Here is a 22,557-nt window from a genome sequence, read left to right on the forward strand (position 1 = left end):
TCCAACACTCACCCCCTCGATAATCATAGCTGATAAATAGGCTGTGGACATGTTTGAATTATTGTCAGTTTCGTCTTCATACTATAGCATAGCTCTCCCTTTCATACTTTCCTTGTCAATTCATTATCTTCTAGCCTACTTTCAGAAAGCCTAAGGTAGGCCTAGGTTTTTGAATATGTTTTAAGGAAAGGAGAAATATTTGCTCTTGTGTCTGACATACGCTGGTGGCTTTGATTGACGGGTACTTTTACTGGGGTGTGCTGTGTTGTGTGTGAGTTCGCTGATTCTTTCTACAGGCTTATATGTCCAGCCAGAAAGTTTTGTAAAGTAGTCTGTCTGGACTCCATCTCTTTAATAAGAATCAAACGCTCCTGTCATTTGATCTGGTAAATGGCCTATTATCAGTAGCTTAGGCTACATTATCTCTCATTACGGCGTCTTCCCTTTGAAGAACGGTCGAATGACCTCAGCAGCAGGGTTTGTGATGTTATGTGAATATTTAGGGAAATGTGTGAGAACCCATCAGACTTCATTTTAATGGTTTTGTGCATTGATATATATATATGCAGAAAAGCCAACGGACAAGGTAGGCATATCTTTAATTGCACTCCCTTAATGTTGTCAATACAAAAATGCAACAGATCCTCTTCAACCTGGCATTTAATCATTTAAAATACCATGATAATAATGAAGTGTAATGGCTTGTTTCAAATAGGTTTTTATTAAGAAGCATATCCATTTAAACAGGTGTACAAACTGAATTGTGACCTCCCCTTTTTTGGGGGGGGGGGGGGGGGGGCTATATGCATGGTCCTTTTTTGGAGGGGGTATCAAAAAAGTACTGAAGTTTCGGTATACCGTGCACCACTAAGAGGACTCACACACACCGAACACACTCTTCTCCCTGCAAGAGTCAGTCCACACGTTACACTCATTAGAATGGTAATCTTTCTCTCTCTGGAGATGACAGCGTTTCTCTTCTGGGAGCTCTTGTTTTATTCATTGATATTTAAGGTCTCTAATTAATGAAATTAAGGGATTTCATGGCGTTTGAATCACATTGGAGTGCAGAGATATTTGTGTTTGTTGGCCTGAAATTATCCAGAGAAGCATGCTTACATTTTTTTTTTACATTTCAATTTTGAAAAGGAGTTTGTGTACTTGATTCAGTAAGTCATGATTGTTGATAAATCTAGGCTCAGATTACACACTAACCATTAGGAGGATGAAAAAAGATCTGACCTGGTAAAAGTGGTCTGGAGCAACATCTTTGTACTTTAGTGGTCAGGAGCAACATCTTTGTACTTTAGTGGTCAGGAGCAACATCTTTGTACTTTAGTGGTCAGGAGCAACATCTTTGTACTTTAGTGGTCAGGAGCAACATCTTTGTACTTTAGTGTTGACTTACCATTCTTTCTGCAGGAGCAAGAGCTATATCAGAGGGAAGGACTGGGAGTCAATGAAGTTCGTTATGTCGACAACCAGGACTGCATAGGTGGGTGCCACTGTCAAACCATTGTCATTTTACTCCATACTATTATTATTAGACATGTCTTGTGTATTTCTTCTGCAGTAGGCTGTGAAGCCCATAGATATTGCTATGTTATATTTCATTCTATGTTGAAGCTCTTTCATACGCCCAAAATATATCATGATATTGCAGCATATTTAGATGCCAGACCAGTGAAACAGGACATTTCTCCCAGCCTGTTTCACACATTCACTTTATCAACTTGTCATGGTGCAAAGTCAAATTCCCCTAGAGCAGCTCCTAAACTATTTTACTGGTTTAATATGTGGGACAGCACTCTAAGTCTCTATGCGATCTATATTGTGCCTGTTACTGTAAGCTTCAATGTCAAACATAATGCAAGGACTGGCTTTAGATGGAAAAGATGCAATCTCTTTCTGTGTCTGACTGCTGACTAGGAGTTGCAACTAGGAACCAAACAGAGAGGCAAGGAGAGGTGTGTGAGTTTGTGCAGAGATTGGAGTGGAAATCTCCAGCTTCTGGGTGCCTTAGAGTGACATACAGAGACATGATTAACTTGAAGCCCTGTCTTTTTAAGGCTCGTACAAGACATGATGAGAGATACAGCCCTCGACAGAGCACTCTCACTTTTCAGAAACTGTGATTGCATGAAACCACCCCCACGACATGAGTTTGCACTGACTTCCTTCGACTGCACATTTAGGGCCCTATAAAATCTGCGGAGAACGCTGACGGTATCACGTAATCCAGACATTACATCGGAAGTCAACAAAATAATACATTTTTATTGAACTTAGTAGGAAATCAACTAAATGTATTGAATAGATTAGAAAATGTATTACTTTGCTTAAGATTATCGTAAGACATTAACAAAATGCATCAGGGATTCGCATTTTCCTTAAACTTTCTGAAGAGGCAATGCAGGAATGCCCCTGTCTGTGTATCCACGTTTGTCTACCAGTTTATGTAGCCGTTAGCGATGAAGTCAAAAACCTTCTCAATGTTAACTACAAAGTAGCTAATGCCTACCTGGCAGAATGATATTGTGATTATTTGCATCAATCGAGTGGTGATTTGTTAAGCAAACTCTGAAATCACGTGTGCTACAGAAACACCACTAACCAATCAAGTCTCTTGCTGGTGTGCACTTGAATGAAAGAGATATCTACACCCAAAAATAAAAATTTCTTAGATTTTTCCCAGACCTTAAGTGTTTTCCTGATGTGGTTTAGGCATTGTTTTGGACTTAGAACATTCTATTTTGTTGTTTTCTATAAAAAGTTTGAGACCGAAAACCTGTAAAAACAAGGAAAAATCATAAACTTGGAAAAACAATACATAGAAAACAGAATTAGGCAAATAAGAATACTGATTTTATAGGGCCCTATACAATATAACTTCTCTGGAGTTAGTGGCGAAGAGGGACCACAACATGTGGCTCCTCATTAAACCAGGAAGTTGCCATTGTGTAATGAGCATTTGTGATTGTCAGTGCTCTTTTGTTCCCCTCTGCCTATGTTTTCACAACCCCAACCTCCATTGAATAGGATCAAATGTCCCGTAGGTGGCAACGTGATCTATTTCGATTTGTATATCAAACAGGGTTTTGATTAGTCAGGTGCCAGGTTAACTGGCAGCCATGAATAATGTTCGTAAGACTTGCAAATTACTCGCTGGCTGTCCATTAATTCGCTCATCAATCTCCCACCAATTTATGCCCAGGTGCCTATTCATGCAAATGTATTGGTGTGCCTCCGTCAGATGTTATTCCAAACAGAATGTCCTGTATGAATAATTCACTAGGAGAGGTTATGATGAGCATCCGGATATACAAGGCATTGTGCCTCCAATTTGAACACCCAAAGCCTCAGACACAGCGCACAGTAGAAAGATACAAAGGTTGTCAATGTTCCAGGAAAGGGAACATTGAGACACCGATTGCATCTTTCCAGACATTCTGACAGTTGACCGCTCCTCTCTGGAATATGTTAGAATTTAACTTTATTTTGCATATGACTTCACACAGTGACATTGAGAAATGTTCAAAACACAAACCGCATTACAACATTAGTAGCACGAGACAAATTTCCCCCTTGCACATCAATAAAATACTTATCTTATTCGTATCTTAATAATTTGACTTGAATTGACTATGCTGCTGACTACATCTGTAATAATGCATTCATTTATCCCCATAGACCTGGTGGAAGCAAAACTAGTGGGCATCCTGGACATTCTGGATGAAGAGAACCGTCTACCACAGCCCAGCGACCATCACTTTGCCAACACAATCCACAGCCAGCACAAAGACCACTTTAGACTGACGGTGAGAGCTGTGGGTGGAAGTTGCCTGCAGGCACATATCTGGGATCAGCTTAACCACCCTGGATCCTACTTTGAACCATCTATGTTGAAAAATGCTAAACTTACCTTAGATCAACATTTAGTGAATTGATACTCTTATACTGTTACTGCCCTCTCACCACACTTTCATGCCAAGGGGTCACAATGGTATTGTAATGCACATTCTGGTACTTGGTCTATGTGAAACATTAGAGCTATTGTGAACCAGCAGCCCCAGTCCCTTTTCTTAGGGAACTTTTGTCACGCTTTCTGTAAGCTTGACAGGTGTAAAATCCTATTTGAAATGCAGCATTGATATAAATTCAGACCAACAGATTAGACTGGGCTGACTACAGCTGGTTTTTAGACTATATTAATCGTCATTTTCATATGGAAATGTGGAATATATTCTCTCAGATGTGTATGGTCATATAATATTAATCATGACTGCCTTACAGTATGATACTACCACAGATAGGTGAGTATCCTAATAGTGGCCACAGATCATGCATAATGATGAGGGTCTTAAAGATGACTTTTGCCATCACCACTTCAGCCCAGTCTACCTTACACAAGACAGAAATAAAGACAGACACACACACACACACACACACACACACATGTTACGTACAGTTGAAGTTGGAAGTTTACATACACTTAGGTTGGAGTCATTAAAACTCGTTTTTCTACCACTCCACAAGTTTCTTGTTAACAAACTATAGTTTGGGCAAGTCGGTTAGGACATCTACTTTATGCATGACAAGTCATTTTTCCAACAATTGTTTACAGACATATTATTTCGCTTATAATTCACTGTATCACAATTCCAATGGGTCAGAAGTTTACATACACTAAGTTGACTGTGCCTTTAAACAGCTTGGAAAATTCCAGAAAATGAGTAATTTGAGTCAATTGGAGGTGTACCTGTGGATGTAATTCAAGGCCTACCTTCAAACTCAGTGCCTCTTTGCTTGACATCATGGGAAAATCAAAATAAATTAGCCAAGACCTCAAAAAAAATTGTAGACCTCCACAAGTCTGGTTCATCCTTGGGAGCAATTGCCAAACGCCTGAAGGTACCACATTCATCTATACAAACAATAGTACGCAAGTATAAACACCATGGGACCACGCAGCCGTCATACCGCTCAAGAAGGAGATGCGTTCTGTCCCCTAGAGATGAACGTACTTTGGTGCGAAAAGTGCAAATCAATCCCAGAACAACAGCAAAAGGGCCTTGTGAAGATGCTGGAGGAAACGGGTCAAAAGTATCTATATCCACAGTAAAACAAGTCCTATATCGACATAACCTGAAAGGCCGCTCAGCAAGGAAGACGCCACTGCTCCAAAACCGCCATAAAAAAGCCAGACTACGGTTTGCAACTGCACATGGGGACAAATGTTTGGAGGAAAAAGGGGGAGGCTTGCAAGCCGAAGAGCACCATCCTAACCGTGAAGCACGGGGGTGGCAGCATCATGTTGTGCGGGTGCTTTGCTGCAGGAGGGACTGGTGCACTTCACAAAGTAGATGGCATCATGCGGTAGGAAAATTATGTGGATCTATTTTAGCAACATCACAAGACATCAGTCAGCAAGTTAAAGCTTGGTCGCAAATGGGTCTTCCAAATGGACAATGACCCCAAGCATACTTCCAAAGTTGTGGCAAAATGGCTTAAGGACAACAAAGTCAAGGTATTGGAGTGGCCATCACAAAGCCCCGACCTCAATCATATAGAACATTTGTGGGCAGAACTGAAAAAGCGTGTGCGAGCAAGGAGGCCTACAAACCTGACTCAGTTACACCAGCTCTGTCGGGAGGAATGGGCCCAAATTCACCCAACTTATTGTGGGAAGGTTGTGGAATGCTACCTGAAACATTTGACCCAAGTTAAACAATTTAAAGGCAATGCTACTAAATACTAAATGAGTGTATGTACATTTCTGACCCACTGGGAATATGATGAAAGAAATTAAAGCTGAAATCAATCATTCTCTCTATTATTATTCTGACGCTTCACATTCTTACAATAAAGTGGTGATCCTGACTGACCTAAGACAGGGAGTTTTTACTTGGATTAAATGTCAGAAATTGCGAAAAACTTAGTTCAAATGTATTTGGCTAAGGTGTATGTAAACTTCTGACTTCAACTGTATATCAATCTAATATGTCGCTGCCATCTCTCAGGTCCCTAGGAAGTCGAAGCTGGCTGTTCACAGGAATGTCAGAGATGATGAAGGCTTCATCGTCAGACACTTTGCCGGAGCTGTGTGCTACGAGACGGTAACCATCACGCACATCGATTATATTTTGATTTTCTCTTGTGATTGCGTGTTGTTTAACCTTGTATGATGTAACTTTGCCAGACTATATGCAGTTATATCTCAGACGTTGTGTAACTATGCAGCAATTTTAAATATTGCTGCTGGTAAAAGTCTTCTCAGCTTGTTAGTAGGGCTGGGAATTGCCAGGGACCTCACGATACAATATTGTCACAATACTTGGGTGCCGATATGATTTGATTGGTCTACATTTTTAAACATATATTTTTCCATTAATAGACACTATGGCTGTTCCTGAATAATAAATCAACTCAGCAAAAAAAGAAACGTCCTCTCACTGTCAACTGCGTTTATTTTCAGAAAACTTAACATGTGTAAATATTTGTATGAACATAGCAAGATTCAACAACTGAGACATATACTGAACAAGTTCCACAGACATGTGACTAACAGAAATTGAATAATGTGTCCCTGAACAAAGGGGGGTCAAAATCAAAAGTAACAGTCGGTATCTGGTGTGGCCACCAGCTGCATTAAGTACTGCAGTGCATCTCCTCATGGACTGCACCAGATTTGCCAGTTCTTGCTGTGAGATGTTACCCCACTCTTCCACCAAGGCACCTGCAAGTTCCCTGACATTTCTGGGGGGAATGGCCCTAGCCCTCACCCTCCAATCCAACAGGTCCCAGACGTGCTCAATGGGATTGAGATCCGGGCTCTTCGCTGGCTATGGCAGAACACTGACAATGGGACCATCCACCTCCAAATCGATCCCGCTCCAGGGTACAGGCCTCGGTGAAACGCTCATTCCTTCGACGATAAACACGAATCTGACCATCACCCCATGTGAGACAAAACAGCGACTCGTCAGTGAAGAGCACTTTTTGCCAGTCCTGTCTGGTCCAGCGACGGTGGGTTTGTGCCCATAGGCGACGTTGTTGCCGGTGATGTCTGGTGAGGACCTGCCTTACAATTGGCCTACAAGCCCTTAGTCCAGCCTCTCTCAGCTTATTGCGGACAGTCTGAGCACTGATGGAGGGATTGTGCGTTCCTGGTGTAACTCGGGCAGTTCTTGTTGCCATCCTGTACCTGTCCCGCAGGTGTGATGTGCGGATGTACCGATCCTGTGCAGGTGTTGTTACACGTGGTCTGCCACTGCGAGGACGATCAGCTGTCCAACCTGTCTCGCTATAGCGCTGTCTCAGGCGTCTCACAGTTCGGACATTGCAATTTATTGCCCTGGCCACATCTGCAGTCCTCATGCCTCCTTGCAGCATGCCTAAGGCACGTTCACGCAGATGAGCAGGGACCCTGGGCATGTTTCTTTTTGTGTTTTTCAGAGTCAGTAGAAAGGCCTCTTTAGTGTCCTAAGTTTTCATAACTGTGACCTTAATTGCCTACCGTCTGTAAGCTGTTAGTGTCTTAACGACCGTTCATTAATTGTTTATGGTTCATTGAACAGGCATGGGAAACAGTGTTTAAACCCTTTACAATGAAGATCTATGAAGTTATTTGGATTTTTACGAATGATCTTTGAATCACAGGGTCCTGAAAAAGGTACGTTTCTTTTTTTGCTGAGTTTACATTTATATTGGTTGACAGAGTCAGCTGTTGTTTTGGCTAATCGATTGGTCCAAATTTTGAAACGTGTATTTTTCCATGCAGTGCCTTCAGAAAGTATTCACACCCATTTACTTTTTCCACATTTTGTTGTGTTACAACCTGAATTTAAGGTGGATTAAATGTATATTTGTTTGTCACTGGCCTACACACTATACCCCATAATGTCAAAGTGGAATGATGTTTTTTTGTGGGCGAGTTTGAGAGAGAAACAGAATAGAGCTAAGCACAGGCAAAATCATAGTGAAAACCTGGTTCCGTCTGCTTTCCACCAGAAACTGGGAGACAAATTCACCTTTCAGCAGGACAATAACCTAAAACACAAGGACAAATATACATGGAGTTGCTTACCAAGATGACATTGATTGATTTGTTCCTGAGTGGCCTAGTTAGTTTTTTTAATTAAATTGGCTTGGAAATCTATGGCAAGACTTGAAAATGGCTGTCTAGCAATGATCAACAACCAACTTGACAGAGCTTAAAGAATTTTTTTTTTTTAATTAAAAAATAATGTGCAAATATTGTACAATCCAGGTATGGAAAGCTCTTATCGACTTACCCAGAAAGACTCACAGCTGTAATCACTGCCAAAGGTGATTCTAACATGTATTGACTCTGGGTTGAATATTTATCTAGTGAAGATATATTAGTGTTTTATGTTTTTTTACAAATGTTAGAATTTTTCTTCCATTTTGACAGAGTATTTTGTCTAGATCGTTGACAAAAAAAATACAATTAAATCCATTTTAATCCCACTTTGTAACACAACAAAATGTGGATAAAGTGAAGGGGGTTAAAAGGGGTGTGAATACTTTCTGAAGACACCCTTTGTGTTTTAATAAAAACAACTACACATTAACGCAACATGCCACAATTTCAAAGAATTACTGAGTTACAGTTCATATACAGTTCCTAATCTATGGATTTCACATGACTGGGAATACAGATATGCATCTGTTGGTTACAGATACCTTAACAAAATGTATGGGTGTGAATCAGAAAACCAGTCAGTATCTGGAGTGACTGCCATTTGCCTCATGCAGCGCGACACATCTCCTTCGCATAGAGTTGATCAGGCTGTTGATTGGCCTGTGGAATGTTGTCCCACTCCTCTTCAATGGCTGTGCGAAGTTGCTGGATATTGGCAGGAACTGGAACATGCTGTCGTACATGTCGATCCAAAGCATCCCAAACATGCTCAATGGGAATGGGTCACCTTTCTAGTGAGTATGCAGGCCATGGAAGAACTGGGACATTTTCAGATTTCAGGAATTGTGTACAGATCCTTGCGACATGGGGTCGTGCATTATAATGCTTAAACATGAGGTGATGGCGGCAGGTAAATGGCAAAACAATGGGCCTCAGAATCTCATCACGGTATCTCTGTGCATTCAAATTGCCATCGATACAATGCAACTGTTGTCGTTAGCTTATGCATGCCCATACCATAACCCCACCGCCACCATGGGGCACTCTGTTCACAACGTTGACATCACCAAACCACTCATCTACACGACGCCATCTGCCCGGTACAGTTGAAACCAGGATGAAACCAGGATTAATCCGTGAAGTGCACACTTCTCCAGCATGCTAGTACCATCATAGGTGAGCATTTGCCCACTGAAGTCTGTTATGACCGCAAACTACAGTGAGGTCAAGACCCTGGTGAAGATGACAAGCACGCAGATGAGCTTCCCTAAGACGGTTTCTGACAGTTTTTGCAGAAATGCTTTGGTTGTGCAAACCCACAGTTTCATCAGCTGTCAGGGTGGCTGGTCTCAGACCATCCCACAGGTGAAGAAGACTGATGTGGAGGATCTGGACTGCCGTGGTTACACGTGGTCTGCGGTTGTGAGGCCGGTTGGTTGTGGTCAGTAGCTGTGTGGTTGTGGTCAGAAGTTGTGTGGTTGTGGTCAATAGTTGTGTGGTTATGGTCACTAATTGTGGTAAGCAGTTGTGTGGTAGTGGTCAGAAGTTGTGTGGTAGTGGTCAGAAGTTGTGTGGTAGTGGTCAGAAGTTGTGTGGTAGTGGTCAGAAGTTGTGTGGTAGTGGTCAGAAGTTGTGTGGTAGTGGTCAGTAGTTGTGTGGTAGTGGTCAGCAGTTGTTTGGTTGTGGTCAGAAGTTGTGTGGTTGTGGTCAGCAGTTTGGTTGTGGTCAATAGTTGTGTGGTTGTGGTCAGTAGTTGTGTGGTCAGTAGTTGTGTGGTTGTGGTCACTAACTGTGGTAAGCAGTTGTGTGATTGTGGTCAGTAGTTGTGTGCTTGTGGTCACTAACTGTGGTAAGCAGTTGTGTGGTTGTGGTAAGCAGTTGTGTGGTTGTGGTCAGTAGTTGTGTGGTTGTGGTCAGTAGTTGTGTGGTTGTGGTCAGTAGTTGTGTGGTTGTGGTCAGTAGTTGTGTGGTTGTGGTCAGTAGCTGTGTGGTTGTGGTCAGTAGCTGTGTGGTTGTGGTCAGTAGCTGTGTGGTTGTGGTCAGCAGTTGAGTGGTCAGCAGTTTGGTTGTGGTCAATAGTTGTGGTCAGTAGTTGTGTGGTTGTGGTAAGCAGTTGTGTGGTTGTGGTCAGTAGTTGTGTGGTTGTGGTCAGTAGTTGTGTGGTCGTGGTCAGTAGTTTTGTGGTCGTGGTCAGTAGTTTTGTGGTTACTGTCAGAAGTTGTGTGCTTCTGGTCAAAAGTTGTGTGGCTGTGGTCAGTAGTTGTGGGGTTGTGTGGTCAGTAGATGTGTGGTTATGGTCAGTAGTTGTGTGATTGTGGTCAGAAGTTGTGTGGTTACTGTCAGAAGTTGTGTGATTCTGGTCAAAAGTTGTGTGGCTGTGGTCAGTGGTTGTGTGGTCAGTAGATGAGTGATCAGTAGCTGTGTGTTTGTGGTCAGTAGTTGTGTTGTTACTGTCAGAAGTTGTGTGATTGGTCAGTGGTTGTGTTCAGTAGATGAGTGGTCAGAAGTTGTGTGGTTGCGGTCAGTAGTTGTGTGGTTGCGGTCAGTAGTTGTATGGTTGTGGTCAAAAGTTGTCGTAAGCAGTTGTGTGGTTACTGTCAGAAGTTCTGTGGTTGTGGCAATCAGTTGTGTGGTTACTATCAGAAGTTATGTGGTTGTGGTCAGTAGTTGTGTGGTTGCGGTCAGTAGTTGTATGGTTGTGGTCAAAAGTTGTGGTAAGCAGTTGTGTGGTTACTGTCAGAAGTTGTGTGGTTGAGGTCATAAATTGTGTGGTTGTGGTCAAAAGTTGTGTGATAAGAAGTTGTTTGGTTGTGGTCAGTTGTTGTGGTCAGTAGTTGTGTGGAAAACAAGCTATAGGATGAAAAATACCAGAGTTTTGGCTCATGTACAGCCGACTAGCACTAACTAACACTACCAAAAAAAAGTACTGTGTCTTTATAACATCATCCAAAATATTATTGCAATATGTAACTATATTGATGTTTTCCCCTATCACTACTTAGCACACACGGCAAAGTCTGTTTATGTATTTGTCATGTTTTTTCTGTGTGCGTGCGTTTGCAGATCCAGTTTGTAGAGAAGAATAACGATGCCCTCCACATGTCTTTGGAGAGCCTTGTGTGTGAGTCCAAGGACAAGTTTGTGCGAGAGCTTTTTGAGAACAACAGCAAGGACTCCAAGCAGAAGGCTGGCAAACTCAGTTTCATCAGTGTGGGCAATAAATTCAAGGTGAGGAAGGAGACCGTAGCAGCACCTGGCTCTGAGATGACACTTGAAGGAAAAACACAACACAAGTTCTTATTAGTTTGTGTAAATCTAAAATTCTTACAGCTTTTGACATTGTTTCACGTTCTGCTTTCGCTATTGAAGTGAGTAGTGTGTTTAGTTTGTAGTCTAATGCTTTTCCTATTGCTTATTTCAGATTGTAGTTTCAGATGTTATCCGTCACGTTAGAGAAAACGCTGTGCACTATTTTCCAACTTTTACCTTTGAACTTCTAATGCCTCTCCCCTCCCTCCTGCTTTTCTTCCATCCCTCCCTTCCTCTGTAGACCTCCAGTCTCCTACCTCTTTTCCCAAGAAATCCTTGTCAGCTAGAGAGGGGGGCGAAAGAAAAAGTGTGGAAAAAGTCTGAGATAGAAAGTAGCAGCCAGGCTAAAGTCGCTCACAAAGAAGTATAGTCAGCCAGGGACAGAAGGTAACTTGTCTCACTGTAGATTGTTTCAACAACACCATACTGTATCAGCAGATGCACACAGAGCACCCATCACTGACTTCCTGTCATATTTCCCCTCCACCTGTCTTTGTCTATGGTCTTTGTGTGCCGTGATGCTTGAGTTGACGCTTTTAGCACTAATTCACAAGATAATATGGACACAATGACCTGAGGGTAGCGTTGCAGAGAAAAGAGCAAGACCGGATCTTTTCAGCTTAATGACACATGTGCTTTAATAAAACATAAAATAATGATAAAAGTTAGGCATTGTGAGGCAATATATTGCAATGCTGTGAGGAAGGGAACATAGTCAAGTTTTATTTATGTTTAAAAGATTCATCCCTACTATGAGCAGTGAAAGATGCGTGTATTCAGGACACTCATTCATTCATCAGTTATCATTCACTTTATTCTGGAAAACATCCCAAAAAGTATCTACTTGGCACAGTTGCAGTCCATTTTTAATATATCTTGAGAAAACATCCGAAAAAACTTAGGACTGATAAAAGCAAATCACATTGAGAACAGTGCAAGTGGCTTTTGCAGAATCGTCATGAGTCATGCATGGTTTTCCTTTGTCTTTCCGTGTGCTGTTATCCCTCACCTATTCACATGATTTACTTTCTTGTCAACATTATAATTATTGCTTTTCTTCAGTTGTAAATGTGAAATGTTAAATATAATCCCAATTTGTTTGTAAGTGCTCCTTACCCCCTTTTTGTGCAGTGCGGTGGGACTTAGACTAAGTATTAAGGAAGCTTTTTCTCTGCCTGCCTTCACAGACCCAGTTGAACCTACTGCTGGAGAAGCTTCGCAGCACTGTGAGTATCTGTGCCGTACCTGATGTCCTCTCTCACACACTGGTAGTCAGGAAATGGCCTCAGATTGGATGTGATCGATGGATATGTAATGGATATGATTTACCTGTCTTTCAAAGGGCTCCAGCTTCATTCGCTGTGTAAAACCCAACTTAAAGATGGTGAGCCACCAGTTTGAAGGAGCCCAGATTCTGTCTCAGCTGCAGTGTTCAGGTATGGGCTTGGAGAGGAAGAAAATCGTTTTGAGAGGTATCATTAACACAATCGCATTGTAAAAAAAAAACTAAGTAAACATTAGTTCATAATCAGTTATAAAGATTAGTAAAGACATACGAACACACACCTCTTTAAGACATTCTCTTCCCTTTCCTCCCCAGGCATGGTGTCAGTGCTGGACCTAATGCAGGGCGGCTTCCCCTCCCGAGCTCCCTTCCATGAGCTCTACAACATGTACAAGCAATACATGCCTGACAAGCTCATACGACTGGACCCCAGGCTCTTCTGCAAGGTGGATGGCTCCCCCAAACACAGTATTACATTTCATATGTAACCTTGCTCAGATGTTTATACATTTTAAGAGACTGATGGTTTTGGTTCTTGCTCCTCTGCAGGCTTTGTTCAAAGCACTAGGGCTGAATGAGAATGACTACAAGTTTGGGTTGACCAGAGTATTCTTCCGTCCTGGGAAGGTAAGCACTGCTTTCTGCTCTGTTTTTAATACTCTGCAGCAGTGTTTCCTAAACTCGATCCGGGGGATCCTAATAGGTACACATTTTTGGTTTTGCCCCAGCACTACACGGCTGATTCAAATAATCAACTCATCAAGCTTTGATTATTCAAATCAGCTGTGTGTAGTGCTGGGGCAAAAACCAAAATTTGCACCCATTAGAGTCCCTAGGACGAGCTAGAGAAAAGCTGCTGATTTACATAGGCCCAAATTACCTTGAGTGATAATGTTGATGTCCTGTTTCTGGGTCAGTTTGCAGAGTTTGACCAAATCATGAAGTCGGACCCGGACCACCTGGCAGAGCTGGTGAAGAAGGTCAACCAGTGGCTGGTCATCAGCCGCTGGAAGAAGGTCCAGTGGTGTGCCCTTTCCGTCATCAAATGTACGCTGACTCATACTCGCACTGAGCTGGACGACATACAGTAGCTCTCCTAGTTAAAAATAATAATGTATTTAGTTGTTAAGGACAGATACAATTAAAAACATTGACGCATTGAATCATCATTAAGAGTCTGTTGGGTTGCACCATCATGCTTTATTATTAGTCACTAGACAGGCTTAAAAATGGCGTTAAAGAAAACAAAGGAATATAACTTTTAAAACAACCACCGTAACAAAAAAATGTAACGATTTCTGCTGAATCAGAGTTGCTAAACTTCCCCTTCAGGATGTCTCATAGCTGAGGCTATATGCACTGGTACGGCTGGCTGCACTTCCATTTATTTTCCTTCAAAAAACTCCAACTTAATATCCCTACAAGTTCAGTCAACAGATCATAGGGAGTGTGTGTAGCTTCATCTCTGTTTGTGTGAATAGGCCCAATACTATGCTGATGATTGGATCTCCTTCTTACTCTCTTTTCTCGCTTTCTCTCACTCTTTCGCTTTCTGTCATACTCACTCACTTTCTCTCTCTGGCTCTCTATCTCTACCCCCCCCACACACACACACACAGTGAAGGAGAAGATGAAGTATCGTGCCTCTGCCCTTATTAAGATTCAGAAGACCGTCCGCATGTGGCTCTGTAAGAGGAAACATAAGCCACGGTGGGTGTACACACACACACACACACACACACACACACACACACACACACATTCCCTTTGTTTGAAAGTGCTTAACACTGTGCCTTTTGATAGCTTCTACACATTGTGCAGTTAGAAGTTCAAATCTATCTGGAGAGCTCAGCCGTGACTCCTGGCACACTCACCATATTGCATTAAGAAATGTTAGTCTTACTGTATTGCTTTTGAAGATACAGTATGTCGTTGTCGTATTGCCTTTGGAAAATATATATTGCTTTTGTGAATGGGATGAGTTTTTTGAATTGACTGCTCAGGACCCTAGAATGTGTGTGATGGGTTGTTTGACAGATAAAGCCAAAGGCAGCTGAGATTTCTGTACTTCATTTGAAATACATTTGCAAAAAAATGTAAAAGCATGTTTTCACTTTCTCATTATGTGGTATGTGTAGATTGGTGAGTAAAACAAATCTGATTAATACATTTTGAATTCAGGCTGTAACACAACAAAATGTGGAATAAATCAAGGGGTCTGAATACTTTCTGAAGGCACTGTACATGATCTGTGAATAAGTTATGTAGCTAGCACAAAATGTCAGTTTCACACAAACCATTTTCAAGCATAAAAACTAAAATAGGCTTTTATTCATCTCAACCAATACGATGTGTGTGTGTTGGCACGTGCGCGCTTTAGTGCTCACACTTATGTGGGTGCACGTATACTTGCATTTGCTCCTATATGTGTATGTGTTCATACATGTGTGTGTGTGTTGCGGCCACAGCATCGATGGCATGGTGAAGGTGCGTAACCTGAAAACGCGGATGGAGCGCTTCAACGAGGTGGTGGGTGCACTGAAGGAGGGCAAGCAGGAGATCGCCAAGCAGGTCCAGGAGCTGGGGGCCTCCATCGACACCCTTATGGCCAAGATTAAGGTGAGGACAGCTCCGTGGGTGAAAGTGCTCCTAGGCACAGATCTAGGATCAGCTTCCCCTCCCACTATCCTAATCTGGGAATTGCAAAACTGACCCAAGATCAGCATCCAGGGGCAACTTCACCCTAAACCGAAAAGGACAGGGTGACTCACCTCTTACTTTTCTGATCTAATCCCGCATATCTCATCTCTCTCATATCAACAGGAAGCCATTTCCTGGGGTTATTTTTGATGTTCCCTCAAAACAATTTCAGCACTGAGCAAATTTTATATCTGCTGAGCGCAACGTTGGGAAAATTCTGAGGCTTTAAAATTACAGTTTTAACAGTGGCCAAATAAGCTACTGTGGCTTTTTGATCATAATGTAGTCCTACCAGAGTGGCCTACCATCAAAAACAATGGAGAAAATGCATCCCATTAATATTTTAACATAGCTATTGAAGTAGCTATTGAAACAGCTGTTCTATGATACAGCCTACAGTAGCAGCCAATGTGTGGTGTTCAAGGTAGGCCTACATTCCATGAGACTTTTGAAAAAATTCAGGGCTTGGCAGTATCCTGTTGAGCCACTTAAACAAGGACGTGACTGAAATGTTTTGTGTGTTTGATGCAAGAAACCACATCACAAAATAAAATGTAATATTATTCCCATTCAATTATTATTATTACAGAGAATCAGACGGAAATTATATGCTACCCACTGCCTATTGGCTTCTTGGCTTATTCAAACCTGTCTCAAAATAGAACACTGACCCTTTAAGGCATAAAAAAGATCTTTACTTGACTCGTTTTACACGTTGTGTGCTCTTCTAGGAAGCAATCACCAGAAATGAGTTGTAACTGGGCTAGTAACTCACTAACTAGCAATGAATTTGAACAAATGTGCACACGCGGCTATGCACTTTGATCTCAAAACAAGCGCATCTACTCGTGACCGCTTGTGCCCGTCAATTCAATAGAATCTACCGACAATGCGCTTTGCCTAAAACAAAATCACAGACTGTCTTGCATGGTTAGATTTGTTTCTGTATGTTGCATTAAAAGGGGCTAATACTATCTTGATTCGATCACAATTCCCAAAGTAGAGGGAAATGTTGATAGTTTACACTAACGGGGCCAACTGTAGTAAAGTTGAGTGAATTTCAATCTCGTGCGTCTCTTTTCGCGGGTTGGAATTTCTTCTGCGCGGCAGTCCTGGTGGAGCTTTGCGTGTGCACACAACTTAGAGGGAACATTGGTTGATTTGATGTGTAATCCTCTAATATGGATAAATATGGTTAGGGAACTCGCCTGTCTCCCTCTGCTAGAAACACCAGTGTTATTTGGGGCCTCTAGATTTATGGCATACACATGCTATCCAGACTCTGAAATTGATTCCCTAATTGTTTTAGTGTTGTCTGTAAACTTTGTCTTTGTAACCCGGATGTGTGTTATTGGCAGAGGTAGCTAGCTAGAGGGCAGGTAGCCATCCCTTAGACTAGATGACTGGAATCCGAGCAGAACCTTTTCCATATGAGCAACTGTCTCATTCTCCCTTTCTCTGCTTCCCTACTTCCCTCCCTTACTCCCTAGTTCAGTCACCTCTGTGCGTCTGCCCAACCCTGCGCTCCTTTGTTAGCATCCGCTCTGTGTTCACTAGTGCCTGATGATGTTCTCAGCCCTATATGAAGCCTGTAGCGTTAGCATCGCTAGCTGAATTAAACATGAGTCATAAACAATGGTTGTCATTTAGTCAATGGCGTCAGACCCCGTTCCAGCAGGGAAAACCCTGTATGTGCAGAGGAAATTAGGAAAATTGAATTAAACGAGATTCTGGGATATTGGGAATGTAATGTTGCTTTTAACGTTTACCCCACATGCTTTTTATTGTATCTCATTTATTTAAGTCATTGTGAAAAACATGTCCTATTAAACCTACTGTATATGCTGTATGCATTTATAATAATGACCATGACACACTTTGACAACACAAATAATTTAGGCTTATTACACAATTTTGTATAGGCTATGTGTTTATGCCAAAGACGTTGACCTATGACACAACTCCTTTGACCTATGCCCCCTCCTATAGGCAACAGTAATGACCCGGAAGGAGATTGACCAGGAGTACCAGGGTCTGGTGAAGCGCTTGGAGCAACTGCTCTCCTCTATGCAGAAGAAGAAGCAGGAGGAGGAGGAGATGGAGAGGCTGCGGCGCATCGAGGAGGAGATGGCGCAGGAGAGGAGGCGAAGGGAGGAGGAGGACCAGCGACGCCAGAAGGAGGAAGACGGTAGAAGGATGTAAGTGGAGGGGAGGGAAGGGTGAATGATGGTGGTATCAGGGGTACAAACGAGAACATAAATGGGCTGATAGTACTGGGTTAGGCAATTTAAGTAGTGGATGGCTTCACTGTGTGCAGGCTTTTGGTTCTAGTGTGTTAGTGCTGGGCTGGAACAAAAGCCTGCACAGTGCACCAACAGCAGCCCTCCATGATTGGAGTTGTCCACGCTTGCACTGTTTTAGTTGAAGTCATTGACATGAATATCAATTTTAAAGAAACCCCCAACAGGATATGTCCGGAGTTGATTTTCAGAGATTGAGCTTATACATTATTCATGGTTTGATCGTGTCATTGAGTACATCTGTGATTTTGAAGTTACATGGCGTTTTGCCATTTAAAGGCATTAACCACCTCTGTCCTCTGTCATCCCTGTCCCCTCATTAGGAAATCGGAGATGGAGCATAAGAGGAAGCAGGAAGAAGAGGAAAGGAAGAGGAGGGAGGAAGAGGAGAGGATAATGCAGGTTTGTGACCCCACTGAAGTGCAAAAGGAGAGATTTGTTTTTGTTTTTTTTATTATTATGTAACCTTTATTTAACTAGGCATGTCAGTTAAGAACAAATTCTTATTTACAACGATGGCCTACACCGACCAAACCCGGATGGCCAATTGTGCTCCGCCCTATGGGACTCCCAATCACGGCCGGTGCACTGGTTTCGAACCAGACTGTGCCTGCGCCACTCGGGAGTTACTGACCCTTCCTTTCCCACTAGAGAGACCCTAACACTGGTCCACTTCCTCAGACATTGACCTTAAATTCCTGATAGTCTCCAATGACTTTCTATGGAGCAGTAATGGACTGATTTCTTACCTGTCGTGTTTGTTGTACTAAGACCAAGGTCGTGGCATTGGTCAGATTTCCCAGTGGGCAATCCCTTTCTTGTGATGGATCACTCCTGCTGAGTTTCTCCTTCCCCTTGCCTTCCCAGAACCACCCTCCTCCCTCCCACTGGGCCTGTCCTCCGCTTCCCTTGATGATCATGCCCTCAATTACCGTTTTCAGTTACCTCCTTTTTTTCCCTCTACCATTTCTTCCCATCCCCCTTCTGCCCTGTAATCCCATATGCATTTTCCAAATTTTCTCTTCCTCTGCCCTCTCTTCCCACCCTCATCCCCCTTTTCTTCTGTCCCTTATTACAATATGCTGTTCTCGCTTTCTCTCCTCCTCTGCCCTCTATTCCCAGCCTCAGGCTCCCTTTCCCGCTCTCTTTTTTTTCTCTCTCCCCTCATTCCCACAATCTTTTTCAGTCCTCAACCCTCCATCTCCATCAAACCTCTTCTTTCCTCATCCATCACTTATTTTCATCCATCTCTCTTCTTTTTCTTCACTACTGCTCTCCTTTATCCTGCCCTCTTATTTTGGTTGTCTTTCATCTCTAATCCCCTACTTCCTCTCTAGACAGTCTTCTTTCCCTGTTCTCCTCTCCTCTTCTCTCTGTAATCCCTACTTCCCTCTTCCCCCTCCATCCCATTCTCTTCCTCTCAACACACCAGTCCTCCTCTTTTCCATGCCCTCCTATTCTCCCCTACGATGGTCTATCCTGGGGGTTCACCACCGTTCACTGTCTCTAATCTACCCGGGCTGGAAGCCCAGGCCTGTCAAAGCACTCCTGCTACTGTAGGAGTACTAGAAGTACTGATGCTAGTTCATTTCATGGACCGCAAGCAGAGGCACCCATGTCTGCCCTCCTAAGCTCACCCCAGCACAGCATTGATATTCATAGATCTTCCACCCGTTGCTTTTAGTAGCACGATTCACATGCACAAAGTTGAGTTTCCGATGCGTCTTTAGCCTTGGCTCATCCTACTTCAAAGCCATAGAATAGTGGAAATGCGCTTTTTTGGGGGGGGGGTGCCTGTGCTTTTTTTTCCCCTCAGAGCTTTGCTACTTTCACCTTGCCCTCAGTTTCCTCCTCTCCAACTTTCTTTGCTACCTTGTTTATCGCCCTCCAACTTCCTCACGAGGCCTAAAGTTCCCTCTGACCTTCAGGGTTCCCTCTGACCTTCAGGGTTCCCTCTGACCTTCAGAGTTCCCTCTGACCTTCCTCTCTGATTAGGCTGCCGTGTTGTTGTTGCAGTTGTCTGCTGGGTGCATGTCTGCATCGTCTAGATGCGCAGTCACGGGGACAGACTCCATACCAGCTGCTTGAACCAGGTTGTATGTCTAATCAGGCCACACAGCAGGCCCTGTAATTGCCTAAGTTCTCCTGGCATTCAGGGCCAGTCGAGGTTCCATCGCTCCCCAGGACTAAGACAGTCTGACACAGCCCATGGTCCTGCTCTAATCTCTGACTCCAGAGGTGGCTGGCTTTCCCCCCCAAAAAGGGTGAGAATAAGAACATCCGAGTTGTGTTTACAGATTAAAAGTGGCGTGTAATGTCAATCATCATGAAAATGTCAATCTATGGCGTGTAAAATGTTTGAATCTTACCAAGTTTCTGCTATTGACTGTCTGAAAGTAACTGTCTAGTGATAAAGATCTATTCTTTCTCTGCTGTACTGATGTTTCACATCGATATCAGCTTCCTTATATGAAGCGCATATAAATGAACCACTCATGATTAGAGGTCGACCGATTAATCGGAACGGCCGATTTAATTTGGGACGATTTTCATGTTTTCATAACAATCGGAAATCGGTAATTATAATAATAAATAAAAAAATAATGTATACACCTTTATTTAACTAGGCAGGTCAGTTAAGAACACATTCTTATTTTCAATGAAGACCTAGGAACGGTGGGTTAACTGCCTTGTTCAGGGGCAGAACTACAGATTTTTATCTTGTCAGCTTGGGGATTCGTTTTTGCAACCTTCCGGTTACTAGTCCAACGCTCTAACCACCTGCCTTACATTGCACTCCACGAGGAGCCTGCATGGCAGGCTGACTACCTGTTACACGAGGGCAGCAAGAAGCCAAGGTAAGTTGCTAGCTAGCATTAAACTTATCTTATAAAAAACAATCTTAACATAATCACTAGTTAACTACACATGTTTGATATTACTAGTTTATCTAGAGTGTCCTGCGTTGCATATAATCGATGCGGTGCCTGTTAATTTCTCATCGAATCACAGCCTACTTCGCCAAACGGGTGATGATTTAGCACTGTCGTTGCACCAAACCTAACCATAAACATCAATGCCTAAGTATATGTTTTTAAACCTGCATATTTAGTTAATATTGCCTGCTAACATGAATTTCTTATAATTAGGGAAATTGTGTCACTTCTCTTGCGTTCCGTGCAAGCAGTCAGGGTATATGCAGCCGTTTGGGCCGCCTGGCTTGTTGCGAACTGTGTGAAGTTCATTTATTCCTAACAAAGGCCGTAATTAATTTGCCAGAATTGTACATAATTATGACATAAAATTGAAGGTTGTACAATGTAACAGCAATATTTAGACTTAGGGATGCCACCCGTTAGATAAAATACGGAACGGTTCCTTATTTCACTGAAAGAATAAACATTTTGTTTTCTAAATGATAGTTTCCAGATTCGACCATATCAATGACCAAAGGCTCGTATTTCTGTGTGTTATTATGTTATAATTAAGTCTATGATTTGATAGAGCAGTCTGACTGAGCAATGGTAGGCAGCAGCAGGCTCGTAATCATTCATTCAAACAGCACTTTTGTGCGTTTGCCAGCAGCTCTTCGCAATGCTTTTTATGACTTCAAGCCTATCAACTCCGAGATTAGGCTGGTGTAACCGATGTGAAATGGCTAGCTAGTTAGCGGGGTGCGCGCTAATAGCGTTTCAATCGGTGACGTCACTCGCTCTGAGACTTGGAGTAGTTGTTCCCCTTGCTCTGCAAGGGTCGCGGCTTTTGTGGAGCGATGGGTAACGATGCTTCGAGGGTGGCTGTTGTCGATGTGTTCCTGGTTCGAGCCCAGGTAGGGGCGAGGAGAGGGACGGAAGCTATACTGTTACACTGGCAATACTAAAGTGCCTATAAGAACATCCAATAGTCAAAGGTATATGAAATACAAATGGTATAGAGAGAAATAGTCCTATAATTCCTATAATAACTACAACCTAAAACTTCTTACCTGGGAATATTGAAGACTCATGTTAAAAGGAACCACCAGCTTTCATATGTTCTCATGTTCTGAGCAAGGAACTTAAACGTTAGCTTTTTTACATGGCACATATTGCACTTTTATTTTCTTCTCCAACACTTTGTTTTTGCATTATTTAAACCAAATTGAACATGTTTCATTATTTATTTGAGGCTAAATTGATTTTATTGATGTATTATATTAAGGTAAAAGAAAAGTGTTCATTCAGTATTGTTGTAATTGTCATTATTACAAATAGATTTTTTTAAATCGGCCGATTTAATCGGTATCGGCTTTTTTTGGTCCTCCAATAATCGGTATCGGTATCAGCATGGAAAAAACATAATCGGTCGACCTGTACTCATGATGCAATGGCGGTGTTGAGAATAATGATGATGGTGCCGACAATGTGTGCATTCAGGCGGAGATGGACATCCAGATAGCGTTGGAGCGAGAGGAGGACGCCCAGCGGTCAGCCGTGTTGGAGCAGGAGAAGAGGGATAGAGAGCTGGCCATGAGGATCGCCCAGAGTGAAGCCGAACTCATCACCGACGAGGCCCTGATGGACCTCAGCCTGCGCAGGTACACACGGATACAAACAAACACACTGTGCTGGATATTGTTATTCATATATTGTAATGTCTCAGTACACGAGCCCGAGGTTAGGTTTTTGCAGGACGTACCCAATGTTGAGTACGTGGATAAGGTTGTTGTTTAACCCAGAAAATGTTGTAATAAGAGCTCAAGGGAGCTTCTGCGGTAGGATTTGGTAAGGATTCAACAAGCCAAATAAAAATAGGTGTTG

At 42.6% G+C, this 22,557-nt stretch overlaps 1 protein-coding gene across 1 annotated transcript in view; it reads left to right on the top strand.

The window, feature by feature from the left end:
* The window catches only part of LOC120023588 (unconventional myosin-VI-like), an 83,609-nt gene that overhangs the window by 47,650 nt on the left and 13,402 nt on the right, over positions 1-22,557 (top strand). Inside the window, exons 15-28 of the mRNA XM_038967622.1 lie at positions 1,423-1,495; positions 3,691-3,818; positions 6,021-6,116; positions 11,228-11,392; positions 12,661-12,699; positions 12,816-12,909; positions 13,074-13,204; positions 13,308-13,385; positions 13,676-13,805; positions 14,378-14,468; positions 15,227-15,377; positions 17,448-17,656; positions 18,082-18,160; positions 22,174-22,334. Of these exons, the coding sequence (XP_038823550.1) occupies positions 1,423-1,495; positions 3,691-3,818; positions 6,021-6,116; positions 11,228-11,392; positions 12,661-12,699; positions 12,816-12,909; positions 13,074-13,204; positions 13,308-13,385; positions 13,676-13,805; positions 14,378-14,468; positions 15,227-15,377; positions 17,448-17,656; positions 18,082-18,160; positions 22,174-22,334 (1,625 nt within the window). The remainder of the gene's footprint in view (positions 1-1,422; positions 1,496-3,690; positions 3,819-6,020; positions 6,117-11,227; positions 11,393-12,660; positions 12,700-12,815; positions 12,910-13,073; positions 13,205-13,307; positions 13,386-13,675; positions 13,806-14,377; positions 14,469-15,226; positions 15,378-17,447; positions 17,657-18,081; positions 18,161-22,173; positions 22,335-22,557) is intronic.

The sequence above is a fragment of the Salvelinus namaycush genome, chromosome 28 (genome assembly GCF_016432855.1).
Source record: "Salvelinus namaycush isolate Seneca chromosome 28, SaNama_1.0, whole genome shotgun sequence".
NCBI classification, from domain to species: domain Eukaryota; kingdom Metazoa; phylum Chordata; class Actinopteri; order Salmoniformes; family Salmonidae; genus Salvelinus; species Salvelinus namaycush.